The 16,158-nt window shown below is 42.4% G+C and overlaps 1 protein-coding gene across 1 annotated transcript in view; it reads left to right on the top strand.

Moving 5' to 3' along the window:
* The window catches only part of LOC121190031 (sorbin and SH3 domain-containing protein 1), a 33,970-nt gene that overhangs the window by 5,808 nt on the left and 12,004 nt on the right, over positions 1-16,158 (top strand). The window contains exons 8-16 of the mRNA XM_041050575.1: positions 1,970-2,112; positions 2,597-2,657; positions 2,802-2,876; positions 4,235-4,270; positions 4,466-4,568; positions 5,759-5,873; positions 7,945-8,028; positions 12,274-12,323; positions 14,236-14,414. Coding sequence (XP_040906509.1) covers positions 1,970-2,112; positions 2,597-2,657; positions 2,802-2,876; positions 4,235-4,270; positions 4,466-4,568; positions 5,759-5,873; positions 7,945-8,028; positions 12,274-12,323; positions 14,236-14,414 — 846 coding nt within the window. The remainder of the gene's footprint in view (positions 1-1,969; positions 2,113-2,596; positions 2,658-2,801; positions 2,877-4,234; positions 4,271-4,465; positions 4,569-5,758; positions 5,874-7,944; positions 8,029-12,273; positions 12,324-14,235; positions 14,415-16,158) is intronic.

The raw sequence follows: 16,158 nt of genomic DNA, 5'->3' as shown, positions 1-16,158 counted from the left end.
TGGACATGATGTGCAAATGCTTCCCAAGAAACATGAACACAGTTGACCAGATTGTGGTACTGTAAAGGCCAAAATTTTGGACTGGCCGCACCCCTCACACTGGAAGTTCAACTGGCTTGAAATTGGACACATTTGTCCATCTCAATGTGCTGTGTGAGCCTGCTGGTCCTGGAACGGAGACTCCTGTAGTGAGGAGGGTCAGCAGTTTATGACCGGGGTGAGTGGTGTCCGTGACAATGTTTCACGTCCTCTGCAGACACCTCTTGCGCTGGACAGCCTCAGTGGTGGGGAGCGGAGAACCAATGATGCGTTTGGCAGCTTTTCGGTCTGAGACAGAGCAGTTGTCATATCACACTGTGATGCAGGTAGTAAGAGTGCTCTAAATGATGATGCAGCGGTAGAAGTTCACCAGGATCTGAGCCAACAGAGGGATCTTCTTGAGTCTCCTCACACTTCGTAGTGCTGAGGGCCATTTTTGTCCCCCACGGTCACACGAGTCCCCGTGGTTTAGTGCTCATTCAGGTGTAAATTCCCACCAGAACAACAAAACAAGCCCAGACACACACATACAGATGTTGCACATGTGTGTGCTTTGGTGTGAACACAGTGACCTAATTATTTTCCTGGACATCGCCCTACAGATGGACTGCATCAGGCTGGGGGAGGTTTTTGGGGATAACAGGGGCAAAAGGGAGAATAATCAGACATGGAAAAAAGGAGTGTGAAGGCTTAAACAAGGAGAGATTTAATCAGTGAAATGTAGAGGTGTACAGAGACGTCATTATCTGTATCTGCTCTTAAGAATTATCTGTCTGTATCTGTGCTGGGATAGAAGATCAGAAATGTGGTTTATGCCAGAGGTCATGTTACATCATTCAGTTCAGCTTTGTAAGTCAAAACAGTATTTTAAACATTTTGTCTCTGAGCTCTTTTTATAAGGCTATAATCAGTTTCACTGTGTACTCAGTGCTGTGTGAACGTCTGTGTGTCCATGGTGCGGTGACAAGAGCTGACAGAAACTTGTGTTTTCCACAGTCGAGTAGGGAAAGAGGTCCAGGTGCAGGTTTTTCTATTGAACGCAGCCATTATTGGTGACAAAGAGGAGACTTAGTCCTAGCTGGGGGGCCTGGGCAGACATGGTCACAATGGGATGTTTGAAATGCATATGGTTGTGCATTACAGATGCTTAATGGTGTTTCACATCCCGGCCTCTGCTTATTGTGCCTTTTGCACAATTTGTAGATGACTTTAGTTTTATCAGTTGCTGCTTGTAAAGTCTAATCTGTCCCAGATAGCACAGGTTGTTTTATGATTGTGATGCAAAAAAGCACAGATAGATCTAATGATGTTAAGACTCACCATCATATGTATGTGCTGAAAACTTTAACAGCAATAAAACACAACCTTACCTAATTCAGCACACTGGAGCAGTAGCTTTTAATGGCTATTTAAAGGCTAATGTCAGCCAACATTAGCCTTTAAAGCTGTTGCTGTATTACAGACATTATTGAGTAACTTTCCTGGCTTTCAGACACTGCTCCACTTGTGCCAGTGTTACTGACGGTTTTAGCATTTAGCTTAATACCACATCACTTTATCACTTGTGGCCTTAGTGGTTGCTGTTCATCAGAAGTAACAGTCTCACTTTAAATTATCCCAGTAAGCCATGTCAGTGTGCTAGCAAACACAATACGAGGGCCCCGGAATAAGCTAAAACAAATAGGATTCAGTATTTATTGATGTTATTAATTGCACCTGTGCTTTTCTTACCATAATACATAAAATCTTTGTTCTGAAAAAGGTCTATTCTGTTTATTGCCCACGTGTATTGTATGCAGCCCATATTATCTGTACATTTTGTTACGCAATTCAGTGCAGGTTCCCTAACTGAACCTGGCCTAGGTGTTTTCTGTCATGCTGTGAACGTTTTATCTATCTTAGCTATATTATTTTTTTCTCTTGTTTACAGACCCAACCCCAGAAAGGGACAAACTCCCTGATCCTGGCAGAGACTCATTCAGTCCGGTCCCTGATATGGACGGGAAGAGGCTGCGACTATCACTGCACTCCCCTGTCCTCAGTCCTCTCAACAAGCCCATTGTGCCTGTACGGGTAAGCGACAAAACCCACTGTCAAATAAAGACTTCATCAACTGACTGCAGAAGTTTAATGGGTGTTTTGTTCGTGCAATGCACAGGTCTTTGAAAGTACAATAAAGGAGTTAGTATTTATATGAAACACATTACTGTGTGTTAATGCTGAGTTGACAATAATCTTTGTCATTTTTTTCAACATTAAACATTTCTCATAGGAGATGTTTTTAACATGTTATGAAAAAAAGAGGTATAACTAATAAGATTAATGATGGCTCTATTCTATTTAGGTGTCAGCATACACAATACTACAGCCCTGAAATGGACACATAGTGTTATTAGTCACACCTGTGTTTGACAAGTCAAACTGTCTTGCCAAAACCATACACTTGAACATCACCAGGGCTTCTCTACTCTTCTCCTGTATGAAACGCACAAAGTTGAAATATTTGTCTGACGTTCTGATTTGTTATTAATTAAAAATGTCCACATCTTCATTTCAGAACACTGAAAAGTCCAAAGACTGGTATAAGACAATGTTCAAACAGATACACAGAATACCTGGTAAGACGATCATTTCCACTCTTTGTATGTTTGATCAGTTTTGCCTGTGGTGTTTCTCTGCTGGTGTCCAAGGCTTGTGTATGTTTCTATATGTGTTTGTATGTTATTTCATGCTGTGCTCTGTCTCTCCATCACTGTGCTCAGAACCTATTGAGGAAAACCCTTACCGCCCCACCTACATTTTCCCTGAGAACATTGACATTCAGATGAAATCAAAAGGTATCCAATGGCAGTAACTCCACTCTCGTTAGCTTTACTAATCTGCAGCCATCCTGGGCCCTTTCAAATACTTTAGCTGTGTTTAATCTATCGTACTAATCAGGTGTAAAGTGCAAAACCACATACCTTGAAGATGTCCGAAGTATTTGAAAGGATTTAAACTAATCTTTTTCCTTTCCGCTCCACATGGTAGAGCAACTATTCCCATTAAGTACATTGCAAGTTTCGTGCTAATCCTGATTCATCTTAGATCTTTGAATGTAATAAAGTTGCTGCTCTGGGACATTTTCAAGCTCAGCAGCTGTTTGATGGATTTCATGCTCATAAATACTGTTGGAGGCAAAATCTGTGATCCAGACTTAAACAAAAATGTGATGTCCTTCTACCAAACAATCCTTGAATGCAAACATGAGCAAAACTCAGCTCTTAGAATATTCATATATATATTTTTAAGTACTTTGATGTTAGTGTGTTTACAAGGAGGATGCACGAAGTCTTGTAGTGTCGTTCTACTTTTACTAAATTGTAACAACTTATTCATGGCCTTTCTTTTTTTGCTTTAACCATCTAATATTAGAAATTTTAGGCAGTTGATTTCTCAAATATTTCATTATTTGTAGATGCTGATTCATGAGCATGATCAGTCTGTAGCCTCTTGTAACTGGGATGTAGTGGATGGTTGCTGCCACTAGGTGCTGCTGCAGTCCTGCACTGAGGTTGTGGACTGTCCTGCGCTGAGTGGAGGCTGAACATGACCTTCAGAGCGTTTGTTGATCATGATAAGCCTCACCAATTAGGGTTTGGGTCTAATTTCACAATGGTTATGGATTGGGGTCTGGTTTATGGCTTTGGTTTTGGATCTGCTCGTTTCAGCGGAGGAGGCGAGATTTGTATGCAGAGTGAGAGAAAGAGCTGCCAGACCTCTTCCTTGGGTTTCTCAGTCTCGGCTCAACACAATGACTTCCATGTGTAGCTGTGTGCCTGATACGACTCTGTAAATGCTGTCTCACAGATAGTATACAGAGATCACTCTGAATGCAGTGGCTATGGCGTTGTTGCTTTACACTGCATTACTTATTCAGAGCCTTGATGCTCATCGATGCTCAGATCCCTTTTTAGCTCGGTAATGCTTCCTGTAAAATGCTTTGATTTGACACACTTTGATTTAATTTAATGCCTGGCCTAATGGAAGGTGTGAGGTGGGGGTGGGGGAGGGGGGTGTGCACACAGTAAAAGTGTGTCTTTAATGCCTTTTGAATAATTTATTATTGTGCTATATTCATTACTTTTCAAGTAACAGAGATAGGCATAGTGAAAAATGATGGTAAATGAGTTTTGATTTTCTGTCCCTCTTTCAGATGATGCTCCCACCCCACTTGGTTACTTGGAAGATGGTGAGTTCCGGAATCGGGCTTTATATGCATATAAAAGTCCAAATCTAAAACTGTATGTCATTCTACATTAGTATTTCCAAGTTAACAATGAACACTGAGGAGCTCTTTCTCACACTTCAGCATTAGATAATGTTTCAGCTGGTGCATCAATGCATCCGAGCAGCATCCTGTCAATATTTATGTGCCTGTTTTCAGTGAGAACGGTCCCACGATCGAAAAGTGACGCCGAGGTCGATTCTAGAGGCCGGTCGATGCCGGTGCCAACACGGTCTTCTTCCCTCAAACCCTCTGCCAAAAGGTCAGTGTGCTCCATCTGCTCCAGCCTTCCTTGTGCCATTCACTTTCATTTTTAACACAAAAGCACAAAACTGTTCATGTTTGTTAGAGAGGAACAGAGCTGTTTACAACTCAGAATATATATATATATATATATATATATATATATATATATATATATATATATATATATATATATATATATATATATATATATATAACTTTTCATAAATGTAATTCTCACAAGAAAAATTCTATTTCTGTCTGGCTCTGTAGCAGGCAGTGTTCCCATGAAACAAAACCGTGTCTGTCATGGTAGATCAGTGTTCATAATGTGTGTGTGTGTGTGTGTGTGTGTTTGTGTGTTCTCTCAGTATGACTTTTACATCACAGTGTCTTGTGACAAACAGTTTGTATTCTTCTTTATTTACACACAGTGCTAGTACCGGTAAATGTGACTAAACAGGGCCGTGCATAACAGAGCAAAAAAAGACATTCCTTCTTCCTGACTGTGCAGATCTGAGGTTATTTTATCCCCAGTGGCTTCCACTGCAATGTCCTACAGTTTTTACATGAAGTGTGATTAGTCCTTGTCCCTCCACGCAGACACACATGTCAGCACTGACACAGGATGATTTGTTCTCAGAGAAATGAGCGATAGAGTGATGAAGGAGGACAGGTGATGGAGGATAAACTGTTGCCCACTAGAGCTGCAGATGACATGTCGAGGACTGACCTTGCTCCTTCCTCAGTGGTTGTAATGCTGCTGGATGTTTTTGAAGGCCGCAAAGAATTTAATTCATAGAAATGTATGACTTGTGTGGCGAGAGTAGGCGTAAGATCGGATATTTCTTATGCAAGGGTCTAATTTCAGTCCTTTTGTCAATAGTGATTTTAACATTGGCTGTCTATTCTCTAGGGAAATGAGGTGCTCTGTTTTTTGTCACTGGGTCCAATCTAGTTTACCTGATCAAATTACTGATTTGGCTCAGCTGTGAATCGAATTTTCTGTCATATCATCATTAGAGGAAGAGAGGGGCAGGGGGAGAGAGAAGGCAGGGGTAATGAGGACAGACGTCATGTTTAAATTAAAAAAAAAAAACATCTTAGCCTATGCTGGTTGCCATGGAGACTACTCAGTAAGGATTGGCTCTATCCCATCCCACACCCCACCCCTCCCTCCCTCCCTCCCTGACACCCGCCTCTCCACAGGAACGAGTGGGAGCCCCCGGATAAAAAGGTAGACACCAGGAAGTACCGCGCCGAGCCCAAGAGCATCTTTGAATACGAGCCGGGGAAATCGTCGGTGCTGAAGCTGGAGAGAACGGTATGCTATCCGCCGGCCTGTTTCCCTGTTTCTCTCTCTCTCTCTCTCTCTCTCTCTCTCTCTCTCTCTCTCTCTCTCTCTCTCTCTCTCTTTCTGTGTGCATGTCGTGTGAGCTGTCCCCCGCTCCACACACACCATCCACCAACCCTCCCCGCACCCCCACCCCACCCACCACCTCTGTATCTAAGCTTCACCAACAGCTCAGGAAGGCGATGTATGTGTAGCCTGAATTCGCCATGTGCACCACATTCCTAAAGGGTGTCCTGTTGCGGCGACAGATGATCCTGTTTGGCAGCGGGGGAGTATCACTTACAAGGATAGCCATTGTCTTCCTGTCTTCAATTTAAGGTTATTGGGCTGAAACAGCTCGGTGTGAGAGGATCCCAGCGCAGACACAAAACATGGATCCTGTGTGTTTTCTTACTTTCGTCTTTAGCCTTAACACAGTGTGTTGAATCAAATGCTGCAGCATTATTCAGTGTCCTTGAGGGCTGTCTCTTCAGGATAAGCTTTGTTACATAGAATAGAGAACTGGTAGCTGCTGCCTAGATGCACAGTGTACTACTGACCAAAAAGAGGGCACATTTACTTTGCATTTATAATTCATAGGTCTCAAGTTTTTTAGATTTCCCTCTTACATAATAGAGGACACAGGGATGTTTGGTATTGTGACCAAGTACTTTGTTGATTATGTAATTATTGTTTGTCGGATACTCAGTTACATCAAGCTAGTAGATGTTAGCCAAGGTCTCGCCCCATCCCAGCGCCAACAAATACGCTGATTAGAGTTTACTCCAGTGCATCCTGGGACCACTGTAAAATAATGGACTCCGTTGTTTTCCAGTTACGAGCTCAGTTATTAAAGGTCTGTGTTTTTGTTACTGTAGCTGGTCGTTTTCTGAGTTAGGTCCATTATTTTTACAGTGTTGTGCTTAAACTTGTGTTGTCTCATACTTTTTTCAGTATTTCCAAAAATATTTGTCTTAAAGATGGTTATATTACATCTCAAAGAATGAGTTTGCATGTTTTGTTGGTCATTATCAGTATGTGTCTGCTGATCAGATAGAATAAGGTTAAATCTATAAAACTAAAAAAAATCTATAAATCGTTCATATTAAATAACAGCACTTTATCTGTAAAAGAGTTGCTTAAAGGATAGGTTCATATTTTTCAATTGTGTCATTCTTCCTGTTCACACTGGCCACAGAGAGATCCCTCTCTAAAACAGCTGCAGATGAAGAGATGCAAAAATGCTCTCAAAAGTTGAAGCTAGAATGAGGGCTTCAGCAGTCAAATCAGTTGTGTATCTTCCAAATTTAAAATCTTTTTAGTATAAAATTCCCTCTGAGTATTTTCTATAACTTTCTTAATTTATTTGTAATTACGTGGCTCACTTAGTTTGGCACAAAGACCCAAAACAGGGGGAAGCAGCTAGCCTGCTAACAACATCCATCTGCCAGTGTCTCAAAAGCTCAGTGATTGACATGTTTAATTTTATTTCTTTTTTTATACAAAAAACCAAAGTGTAAAAACGACTATTATTACTTTTTACTAGTTATGTGCCAGACTGTTTCTTGGGAGCAGCTTCACAGTGAGCACAGGACTCAAGGTTTTTCTGCAGATTAATTAAAAGAGATAATAAATGCTGATTAGTCAGCTTTACAGATGCTTGGAGGTGGATTTTGTTACTGTTGGACAGAGCCATGCTAGCTGTTTCCACTTGTTTCCAGGCTTTATCCGAACTATAGCTTCATATTTATAATAGATACAACAGTGGTATCATCTTGCTCTCTGCAAGAAATCAAATCAACATTTTTCTAAAACACCAAACTGTTCCTTTATACAAGACTTGGAAAAAATGTGAACCCATCCTTTCAGTCACTCGTCATAAGGAAAACAGCAGGTGTCTTTTTCAGTGAGAACACCTGCAGTGCTCTCACAGATAAGTTATGGTGTCGGATAGAAACATTGGCTCAATCAAAAATGTCTGATAGGCTCATTATATTTTCTGTGCTGTCTGAACTGTCTTCTCTTTGTCTTTCTCCTCCTCTTCTTGTTGCCATGCCCCTAGACTCAGGATGTAAGTCCGGAAGATGTAGATTTAGAGAATGAGCCTTGGTATAAATTCTTTTCAGAGATGGAGTTTGACAAAGCGGTAAGTGGTCGCTGTCTTTAAAGTGACAGTATATTGTATTTCATTGCATGTGATAACATCCATGTCCAAATAATGCCTAAAAACTGTGTCTGTCTTTAAGGACTACTCTAGTTTCACTTTCAGCACTGCGCTGAATAATTTCTTTTTTAATTGACCCTGTACATAATAAGTTATGTGACAGCATGTGTAAGAAAAACAAATGTATTTCGTCTTGAACTAAATTTACTACCATATGTCCAGTGAGGCTCAGTGAGGCCAACTGCTGATCAGCATTTATGCATCCCTATGTTTTCATCACAATCTCTGTTTTTTTGTTTGTTTGTTTTTTTTTTAACCATTTTCCTGGACATAGATCAGCAGTCCTCTCTGTAGCAAACTTTTTATATAGCTGCTGTGATTCTTCAGCATCACCTCGTACAATTTAAAAGGATTTTATCCCCAGTAGTGTCTAAAATAGTCAACTGAGATCTATTTTTACCTTCTTCAAAAGCATCTCTCAGCACTTTATTTCCATCCGTGAGGCTGAGTGAGCACAATCAGCTCAGGCAACAAAATCGTTCTGACCCCTTATGTTAGCTGTGGCTTTCTTTCCTCTGCAATTTTGATAATATAATAATATTTAATATATAATATTTAATAAGACTGATCATTGATCAGGATTTATCACACTCCAGTAGTAGCAAGTGTCCATGTTAAAGGGCCAGTTAAATGATCACAGGGTTGTTGTGATTTTATCTCTGTCATATGTTCTTTACAAGGATCTTGCGATCTCTTGCCAGCTGTGGCAGCATCCTTGTTCTTCCATGCCATTAACTCAACACCCAAGAGCAACACTTTGTTTTGTTAATTTTGATATGCACCCCGCCAACTAGATTCATATCATAAGCCGGAGGCCTGGACTGGGTGATTCATCCAGAAGTCACTCTTCACTTCGAGAGCCTGCAGTCCGCGCGAGTATTGGGCTCCAGGATAATCCCAGGCCCTTGAAATAATAATTGCTGCCCGGCTGCTATCTGGTAGATTTACCAAAATATCCAAAGTGGTGCAGGCATGTTGACGCAGTATACAGTGTCATGACAAATCCAGGCCTCAGGCCTTGAGGCATGGATGGCACCAGACAACTGTGGCACTGGCTGCCCACAGACAGAGGTTGGTTCTCCTCGCTCTCTGTAAGTCAGAGCCACTCCTCCACAGCCTGGATCATATGAGGTGGCACCGCTAACTTCAACATGAGGTCATGTCCGAGTATCAGCCAGACGCAGGGGCAGAGTTTCCTGTTCCAGGTTAGTGTATATGTGGACGAGGTTTAGCCGTGGAGGCGGCCGACTCTGTCTCATGGCAGCCTGGATGCTTGCCAGATGAGCTGAGCTTGATGACTGGCTCCTGTTTAATGTCAAAGTCACTTCTAAAGCTGCACCTGGTATGTGCAGCATTTGACCTTAAGGCTCAGCCAGACACACTGGCTCATTGGGGTTTGATTGACATATCAGCACTCACTCGGTATTACCGGAGGAGAGATTTGGCTCGAAGACTGCAAAAACGACAGTGTCCAGGAGTTTAATGAGGGGCTCGGCCTTTCTGGTTCTGGTCCAGTCAGCTCTTGTTCTTATTAATAACCTTGGAAATACTGAGGAGAACCACTTCTATTAATGAAGTAGTTATAACTAATATACTTATAATAAGGGGGAACTTCTTGAGACAGTATTGAAAGCCCATCTTATATATTTGATCCACTCTTCCTGTAGCTTCACACCTCTAAAGTCCAGGCTTACTGTAATTAATCCATTTGATAATCCTACAGAGCTGCACTGTTTTTCGCTTCTTCTTTATCCCGTCCTGTCAAATCATCATTACTCATTCAGTGGCAACCCCCTACAGTTACCTAATAGCCACTGAGTAAGAGGGATACCTGTGTATAATCACAGTGATGGTCCTCTTGATTAATATTAACAAGTTCTAGGTTCAAGAGTAGTCTGAAAACACATCCAGTGGCAGTTACGGTCAAACATGGGATCATCGATGTACACGGCTAGCTGGAGCTGGAATTCCACACATAGCTATGGTCAGGAAGAGCATTTTGGCCCCCTACAACCGACAGAGTGACTCCATCTGTCGAGCATATGCTGACGAGGGGGCTGCTGCCACACTGTCTCAGCGCTGAGTTACATAGAGCCTCCCCCTACCACCTGACATATTCTAAAGGAGGCAACTCCGTAAGCCTGCCAGCTCATTGTGCTTTCATATTTAACCTCTGTTATACACTTAACCTTTACCTTTAAGCATTTAGTGGAGATGAGATGAAGGGGCGCGCATGGCTATAACAGGCCCTTCACACTGGGGGAGCTGTTTGTTTTCATGAGAACATATCAACACAAATAAGGTGCTGGAAAGAATGGGATTCATGTTACCATGACCTACTCATGATCGCTATTTTGAATATGAAAGCGGCACACAGGAGCCGAAGCTCTGAGTAGCCAGGGACACCTGTTAGGAAACATGCACATGAAATTCTGCAGAAACGTTGTCATCGGTGTTCCACTGACTCACCGAGGCCTCCATTCATGTCCATATACAGCTTCAGACACCCTTCACACTGTTACCGCTTTAAGCAAGTAGTTTCATGCTCTGTGTGCCTTTATCTGATAAGTCAGCCCACTTTTAGCATCTCTCTTTTACGCTCTCTTTCCCTATCTCCTGTTTCCCCCTGTTATTTCATAAGATGGATAAAGAAGTTACGCAACTATTGCAGAGTAATGTGATGTTAAGTGATATCAGTGTGGGATTAGTTTGAAATTGAACAGTTTGACTTTTATGTAAAGAAAAGTTCACATAAACTGACACTAATCAGGCATCTTGTAAATAACCAGATTAAGATTCCATTCCTTTACTCCAGATAAGCCTTCCATGCTTGTTTCCTGTTTACTTTCCACTCATGCTGTGTGTGTGTGTGTAAGCCCAATTACCCAGGGGTGTCAGAGGACACTATCTTCTCCCCCAATATCAGATTTGAGGGGGATACAAGATGTAGCGGCGCAAGGAAGAGCTGCAGATTATTCAGTGACACTGGCGTGTTCTCCGAGTCGACATGGAACATTTGGCTTTATAAATAGATCAGACTATAGACCTGCCAGTCTGATGTTCTGTTCTTATAAAGATAGGCATTTATTCTGAAAGGTTATTAATGATCATCCTGCCCTGGCAACTAAGTGCAAAGGCATGTTCTGGCAAACGAACTGTTGAGAATGCTCCTTGTCTGGTCATCGGTGTGGGAAGCGGAGGCTTGGTCGCGCCGTGGGGAAGTGGATGTGGTATTAACAGCAGGGCCGGGCTGGCTGGGATGGGGATTGTGCAATCGTATTTGCAAACAACACTTGCGCTTTTATTCATAGTGCCCGTGTCACTTCTGTTATTTTTACCTGCTGTGACGTCTGAAAGGAGGAAAGCAACAGAAACAGTGGGCTAAAATTAGTTGACTCTAAACCATTCAAAATACTCGTGGGTGCTACCAGACTGAATGACCACCCCTGTGTTATGAAGATAATATCTGCTCCTAAATAACAGTTTCTCTTATAGTCCTTTAAACATTTATTCACTCACTTTGTGCTTGCAGTTTATTTATTTCTGCCATTAAGTTTTTGTTCTTTGTCTTTATAACATTGTTGTAATTATGTTTCTTCAATGAAAATGTTTCACTGTTTTCTTTGTCATGTGCGTTTCTTTTTGACACTGTAAGTGTGTGAGATAGAGTTTCGTGTGTGTGTGTGTGTGTGTGTGTGTGTGTGTGTGTAATTCGGCCTGCTTGCACCACCAGCTGGTTAATTGTCCCCCGGTCTGGTCCAGTGGTAATGAGAGTGACTCAATACCAGACAAAAGAGACGGCTTCAGTGGAAGACAGCAGCCCATTGGCTGAGTCTGTGACAGCCCCCTCCCCTCATGGGCGCCCCCTGACCAATGCACGCCCACCCTCTCATTTCCCCCCCCTCCCTTCCCCTCTACTCTCCTCACTGCCGCTTGTTTTCTCCAACTTGCATGCAGGCCAAAACACACGCTTACTCGTCCATGCCAAGCCCAGTCCAGAGAAGCTAAGAACCCTGGGTGCTTGAGACAGAAACCCAGAGCAGCGAGTGAAAGACAGAGAGGAAAAGAAGAGAGAATCTGGCCATAGCCAATGCTCCTGCCTCTGTTCTAACTGGAGGAGACCTTCCTGTGGATCTATCAATGACTTCTTTGTTTGGTTTGTTGCAGAGTGCCCCCTCTTTCAGCCCCCTGGAAACAGCCTCCGACCTGCAACAGTAGTAAGTCCATGCTTCTCCTTCTTATTGGATATTTGTGCTTAAAATCTTGCTTCCTTCTTCCAGTATGTAGATGATTATTTAAGGCATATTATGAGTCAGTGAGAGGTTTCTCCACCCTGTAGAGCTCGCCTGCCTACAGCGGGGGGACTCCTGCTTCCTGAGGAGATCCTGTTAATAAGGCAAAAAGCTACCAGAACAGTGTGTCCTCTGTGTGTGTTTCATGGTGTTTTTAGGGGGGTGGGTTGTTCTAGTGTGGAGACATGGCTGCTATGTGGGGATTTATTTAAAGACAGCAACCTGGATGTCACTGGGATAGAGGGAACTCGCCCAGCTGCTGCATAACTTGAAAAACCGTTATCTCCGCCTGAATGGGTGTGTGTGTACAGAAGTATGACCAGCAGCTGGATTGTGAAGGATGATGTTAGCTCATATTAAGACAAAGCTTATCAGGCTCTTGATCACCTGTGCTTTTGTCTGCTGTTTTTGTCCTCTACTTTGGTTTGTGTAATAAAATGTAAGGAATTTAGGACTGAGTCATGCTAACTGTCTTGCGCTACAGTCCCGGGAAAGTAAACTTCTCCCTCCACCTCTGCTAAGAACTTTCCGTCTGCTACAATCATTATATCATCACGGCCAAGTATTTGAAGAGGGATTCCTAATCCAAGTTTTTAATCTGTTGATTTGTTGCTAAAGTGGTGGCAACAGCTCACTCCCTCTGATTTTACAAAGGAAAACTCAAGTCATAAACTGACTTCCTTCAAAGGCACATATGTTATGGGCAGGATGTGTTTTTTTTTCCTTTGGGCTCTGTTGGAAATTGGAGATATTTTGAAGGTTTTTCTTGTAAAGACAATATCTGTAAAGATTAAAAGCCATATGGACCTGTGCAGTGTTAGGTTAGATAAATGAATGAACCTCTGAGCCTCAATTAGATTCCCAGTGTGTATGAATGTTATTCTCATAGAAAATGCCAGAAAAAAGCTAAAATAAACAAGTGGATATTGTCACTGCTTGCAACTAAAAGAACTCCTCATCTTTCCAGATAAACATTACAGTTAACCTGCAGTGAGCACTGGTTCTTTCTCTGGCAGCATGCTGACTGCTGATTTCACCAGAACTTCCCCAAGAGATGGTCTTAAATCTTGCATGGCGCCTGTACTGTACATTTCCTGTGTAACATTTATGTGAATAGAACCAACATGATTTTAACGGCTCTCTGCAGTCAGCAGTGCCCTTTTTTTTTTTTTTTTCTAAAAGCTATGAAAGAGCTTCTTGTTGAGGTAGGGAACACAGAGAGTAATGTATCAATACATGTGTGCAAGCTTGTAAAATTCTTGACTTGGCAACACTGCAGACGTAAAACACATTTTGGAAAATACATTCCTCTTTCTCCTAACACTACTGAAAAGGGTTTGTATGGGTTTTTATTTCCCCTGTATGAGATACTCGAGTCTCTCTCAGTTTAATGGCCGTGTTTGTCTGTGCAAATAGAAGAGCAGCGTGAGTAACACATGAGCAGGGTGAAAGACAGTAAACCTCAGAGTCGTACAGGTGCATGGCAGGGGTTGATGCACCATGTGGGAATGTTCAGAGAATATTTATAGAAATCTGTCCTGTTGGCCTCTCTGCAATGCCAAGATATGTGTGGAAGCCAATTCCTTCTATCAGCATCCCCCTCTGAATTTTGCAGTTTTTCTCAAGTTTGTCTTTTTCTGTCTCTGATTATTTTGTCTCCCACAAGTCTGCAAAGACAGGAATTACCTCAAGATATGCTAAACAAGAACCATATGACAGCTCATTACCCAATTTGTGTGCCTCTGTTTATCATTAAAAATAAAATTGTAACACAACACCTCTGAATGAATTCAACTGTGTTTAATTAACTTTCTGCATTCCTCTCACCACTGTCTAGCTCCTCGAGCAAGTCTGGGCACAGCGAGGTGGAGAAGGACAGAGGATCATCCGCGAGCGAGCCTGCGGCTCCAGAATGCGACCGCCATGTTTACAAGAGTGTCCTGGAGGGTGGCGACATTCCCTTACAAGGTCTACGGGCCTTAAACAAGCGCCATGGCAGCTCTTCCTCCTCTAAAGGTAGGATAGCAACCACATATGTGAGCAGTAAAACGGAAGTTGTGTGTATGTTTGTGTATGTGGGGCTATACAGTACAGCCGGTCATTAAAGGCCTTTCCTGCTGAGACAGAACCAATGAGTTACAGACACTGATGTTGGACCGTTCAGCGTGTCAGACAGGGATACATGTGTTCTCGTTTACCTTTCTGTTGGAATCCACACATTTTCTTTGAGCCCAGACCTCACAGCATTGGCCAATCACCTCGCAGCATTCATTCCCTCAACAGCTTTTGATTTATTATTGATGCCATGGATGTTTTCATCAAACGCATACTGGCCATCTGCTTTGGAAAACTCATGGAGGGAGTGAGGTTGTCTTGCTAAGTCTATGGAAGCTAACCTTGGGGATTTTCCCCCCTCTTGCTCCAGTTGCGAACCGCCAGTCGCTAGGCAGGCTTAGGGCAAGTCTCCAGAGCGTTCCAGTGCCAGGGAGCAGAGGGCCAGAGTGGGGATGGATGAAGAGGGACGAGTGAGATAAACAGAGCTCTGCTCTTCACACAACCCGGCCAGACAGGGGTGAGATAAACAGAGGGTGGGCTGGCATGAGGAAGTCAGCTGTCAGTGTGAGGTCAGGGGCTGGAATGCTTACGCACGTGGCCGGGGAGAGAAACGCCGGAGGAGGAGAGGAGGGGAGATGTAAGGAAGAGGAAGGAAGGGACAGTGTGACCCAATACATGTCATTACATTACACCTAGAAAGACATGCAGCAGATGTCACTTTAGAAACGCCCCACTCAGAGTTAGAGTCTGGTATATTTCCACCATAATAACTACTAAATTGACTAAATATGAATTTTAAAAAGAGGAATAATACGTCTGTAGTTTTAGAACACAGATACAGTTTATCACTATAGTTGTAGTTTTAGCTTTTACCCAGTCGCACTGTGAAAAGGTGCAGTAAATGAATTTCGCACTCCAGTCAACTGACTAGCACTCTCCTTCATTAGCCTCCTGCCAGAGGCACCACCTTGATCATTAGTCACTTACTGTTCGCCACACACAAGGTAAAGTGCACACAAGCCCAAAAAAAAAAACAAAATGCTAGAAGCCAAACACTTAATCATGTGTTTCTGTCTTGTGCTCATGAAATAAGGAAATATCTGTATTAATCTTTGTGTTTTTAAAGAACTGAGCCTCGAGCCTCGGTGGCTTTTTAGTGACCAGAATGGTAACTCTTTACTTGCCACATGCCATGGATAAAATATTGGGTTTACTTCCTCAGCGTGTGTTTTCCTGGCAGATATGAATGTGACAGATGGGTCACTCATGCTACAGAAGTGTCTCACAGCATGTGAAAGTGTTGTGTCATTTCCCGGTTCCATCTGTTGTGCTGTCACAAGCATACTATAGCCCGGGACGTGACACGAGTATTTCTCAGAGGCTTTTGGCTGTTGTACTTTACTGGTCAGGCTGAGTCAGGATGCATATATACAGAACAGGACACCCAAAAAATTTGAATACATTGTTTTGTTTTTGTTTGAAATTGTGTTGCTGCTGCGGTGCGTGATAAGAATTTAACGTTCGACATCACATAACATTTCATGGCATATTGCTGTTTTAATACTTTACATTTCACTTGTTATGTTGCTGTTCACAGTGATAATGATAATACAGGATTCTGTTAGTTAATTTCCCCCTTGTTCCATTTTTATGAAGCATTATTCTTTACTGCAGTACCATGCTGTTAGTTTAACAGTCATCTATT

This window comes from Toxotes jaculatrix, chromosome 11 (assembly GCF_017976425.1).
Source record: "Toxotes jaculatrix isolate fToxJac2 chromosome 11, fToxJac2.pri, whole genome shotgun sequence".
In the NCBI taxonomy this organism is placed as follows: domain Eukaryota; kingdom Metazoa; phylum Chordata; class Actinopteri; family Toxotidae; genus Toxotes; species Toxotes jaculatrix.
Note: the sequence above shows the minus strand (reverse complement) of the source record. Positions and strands in the feature narration are given on the sequence as shown.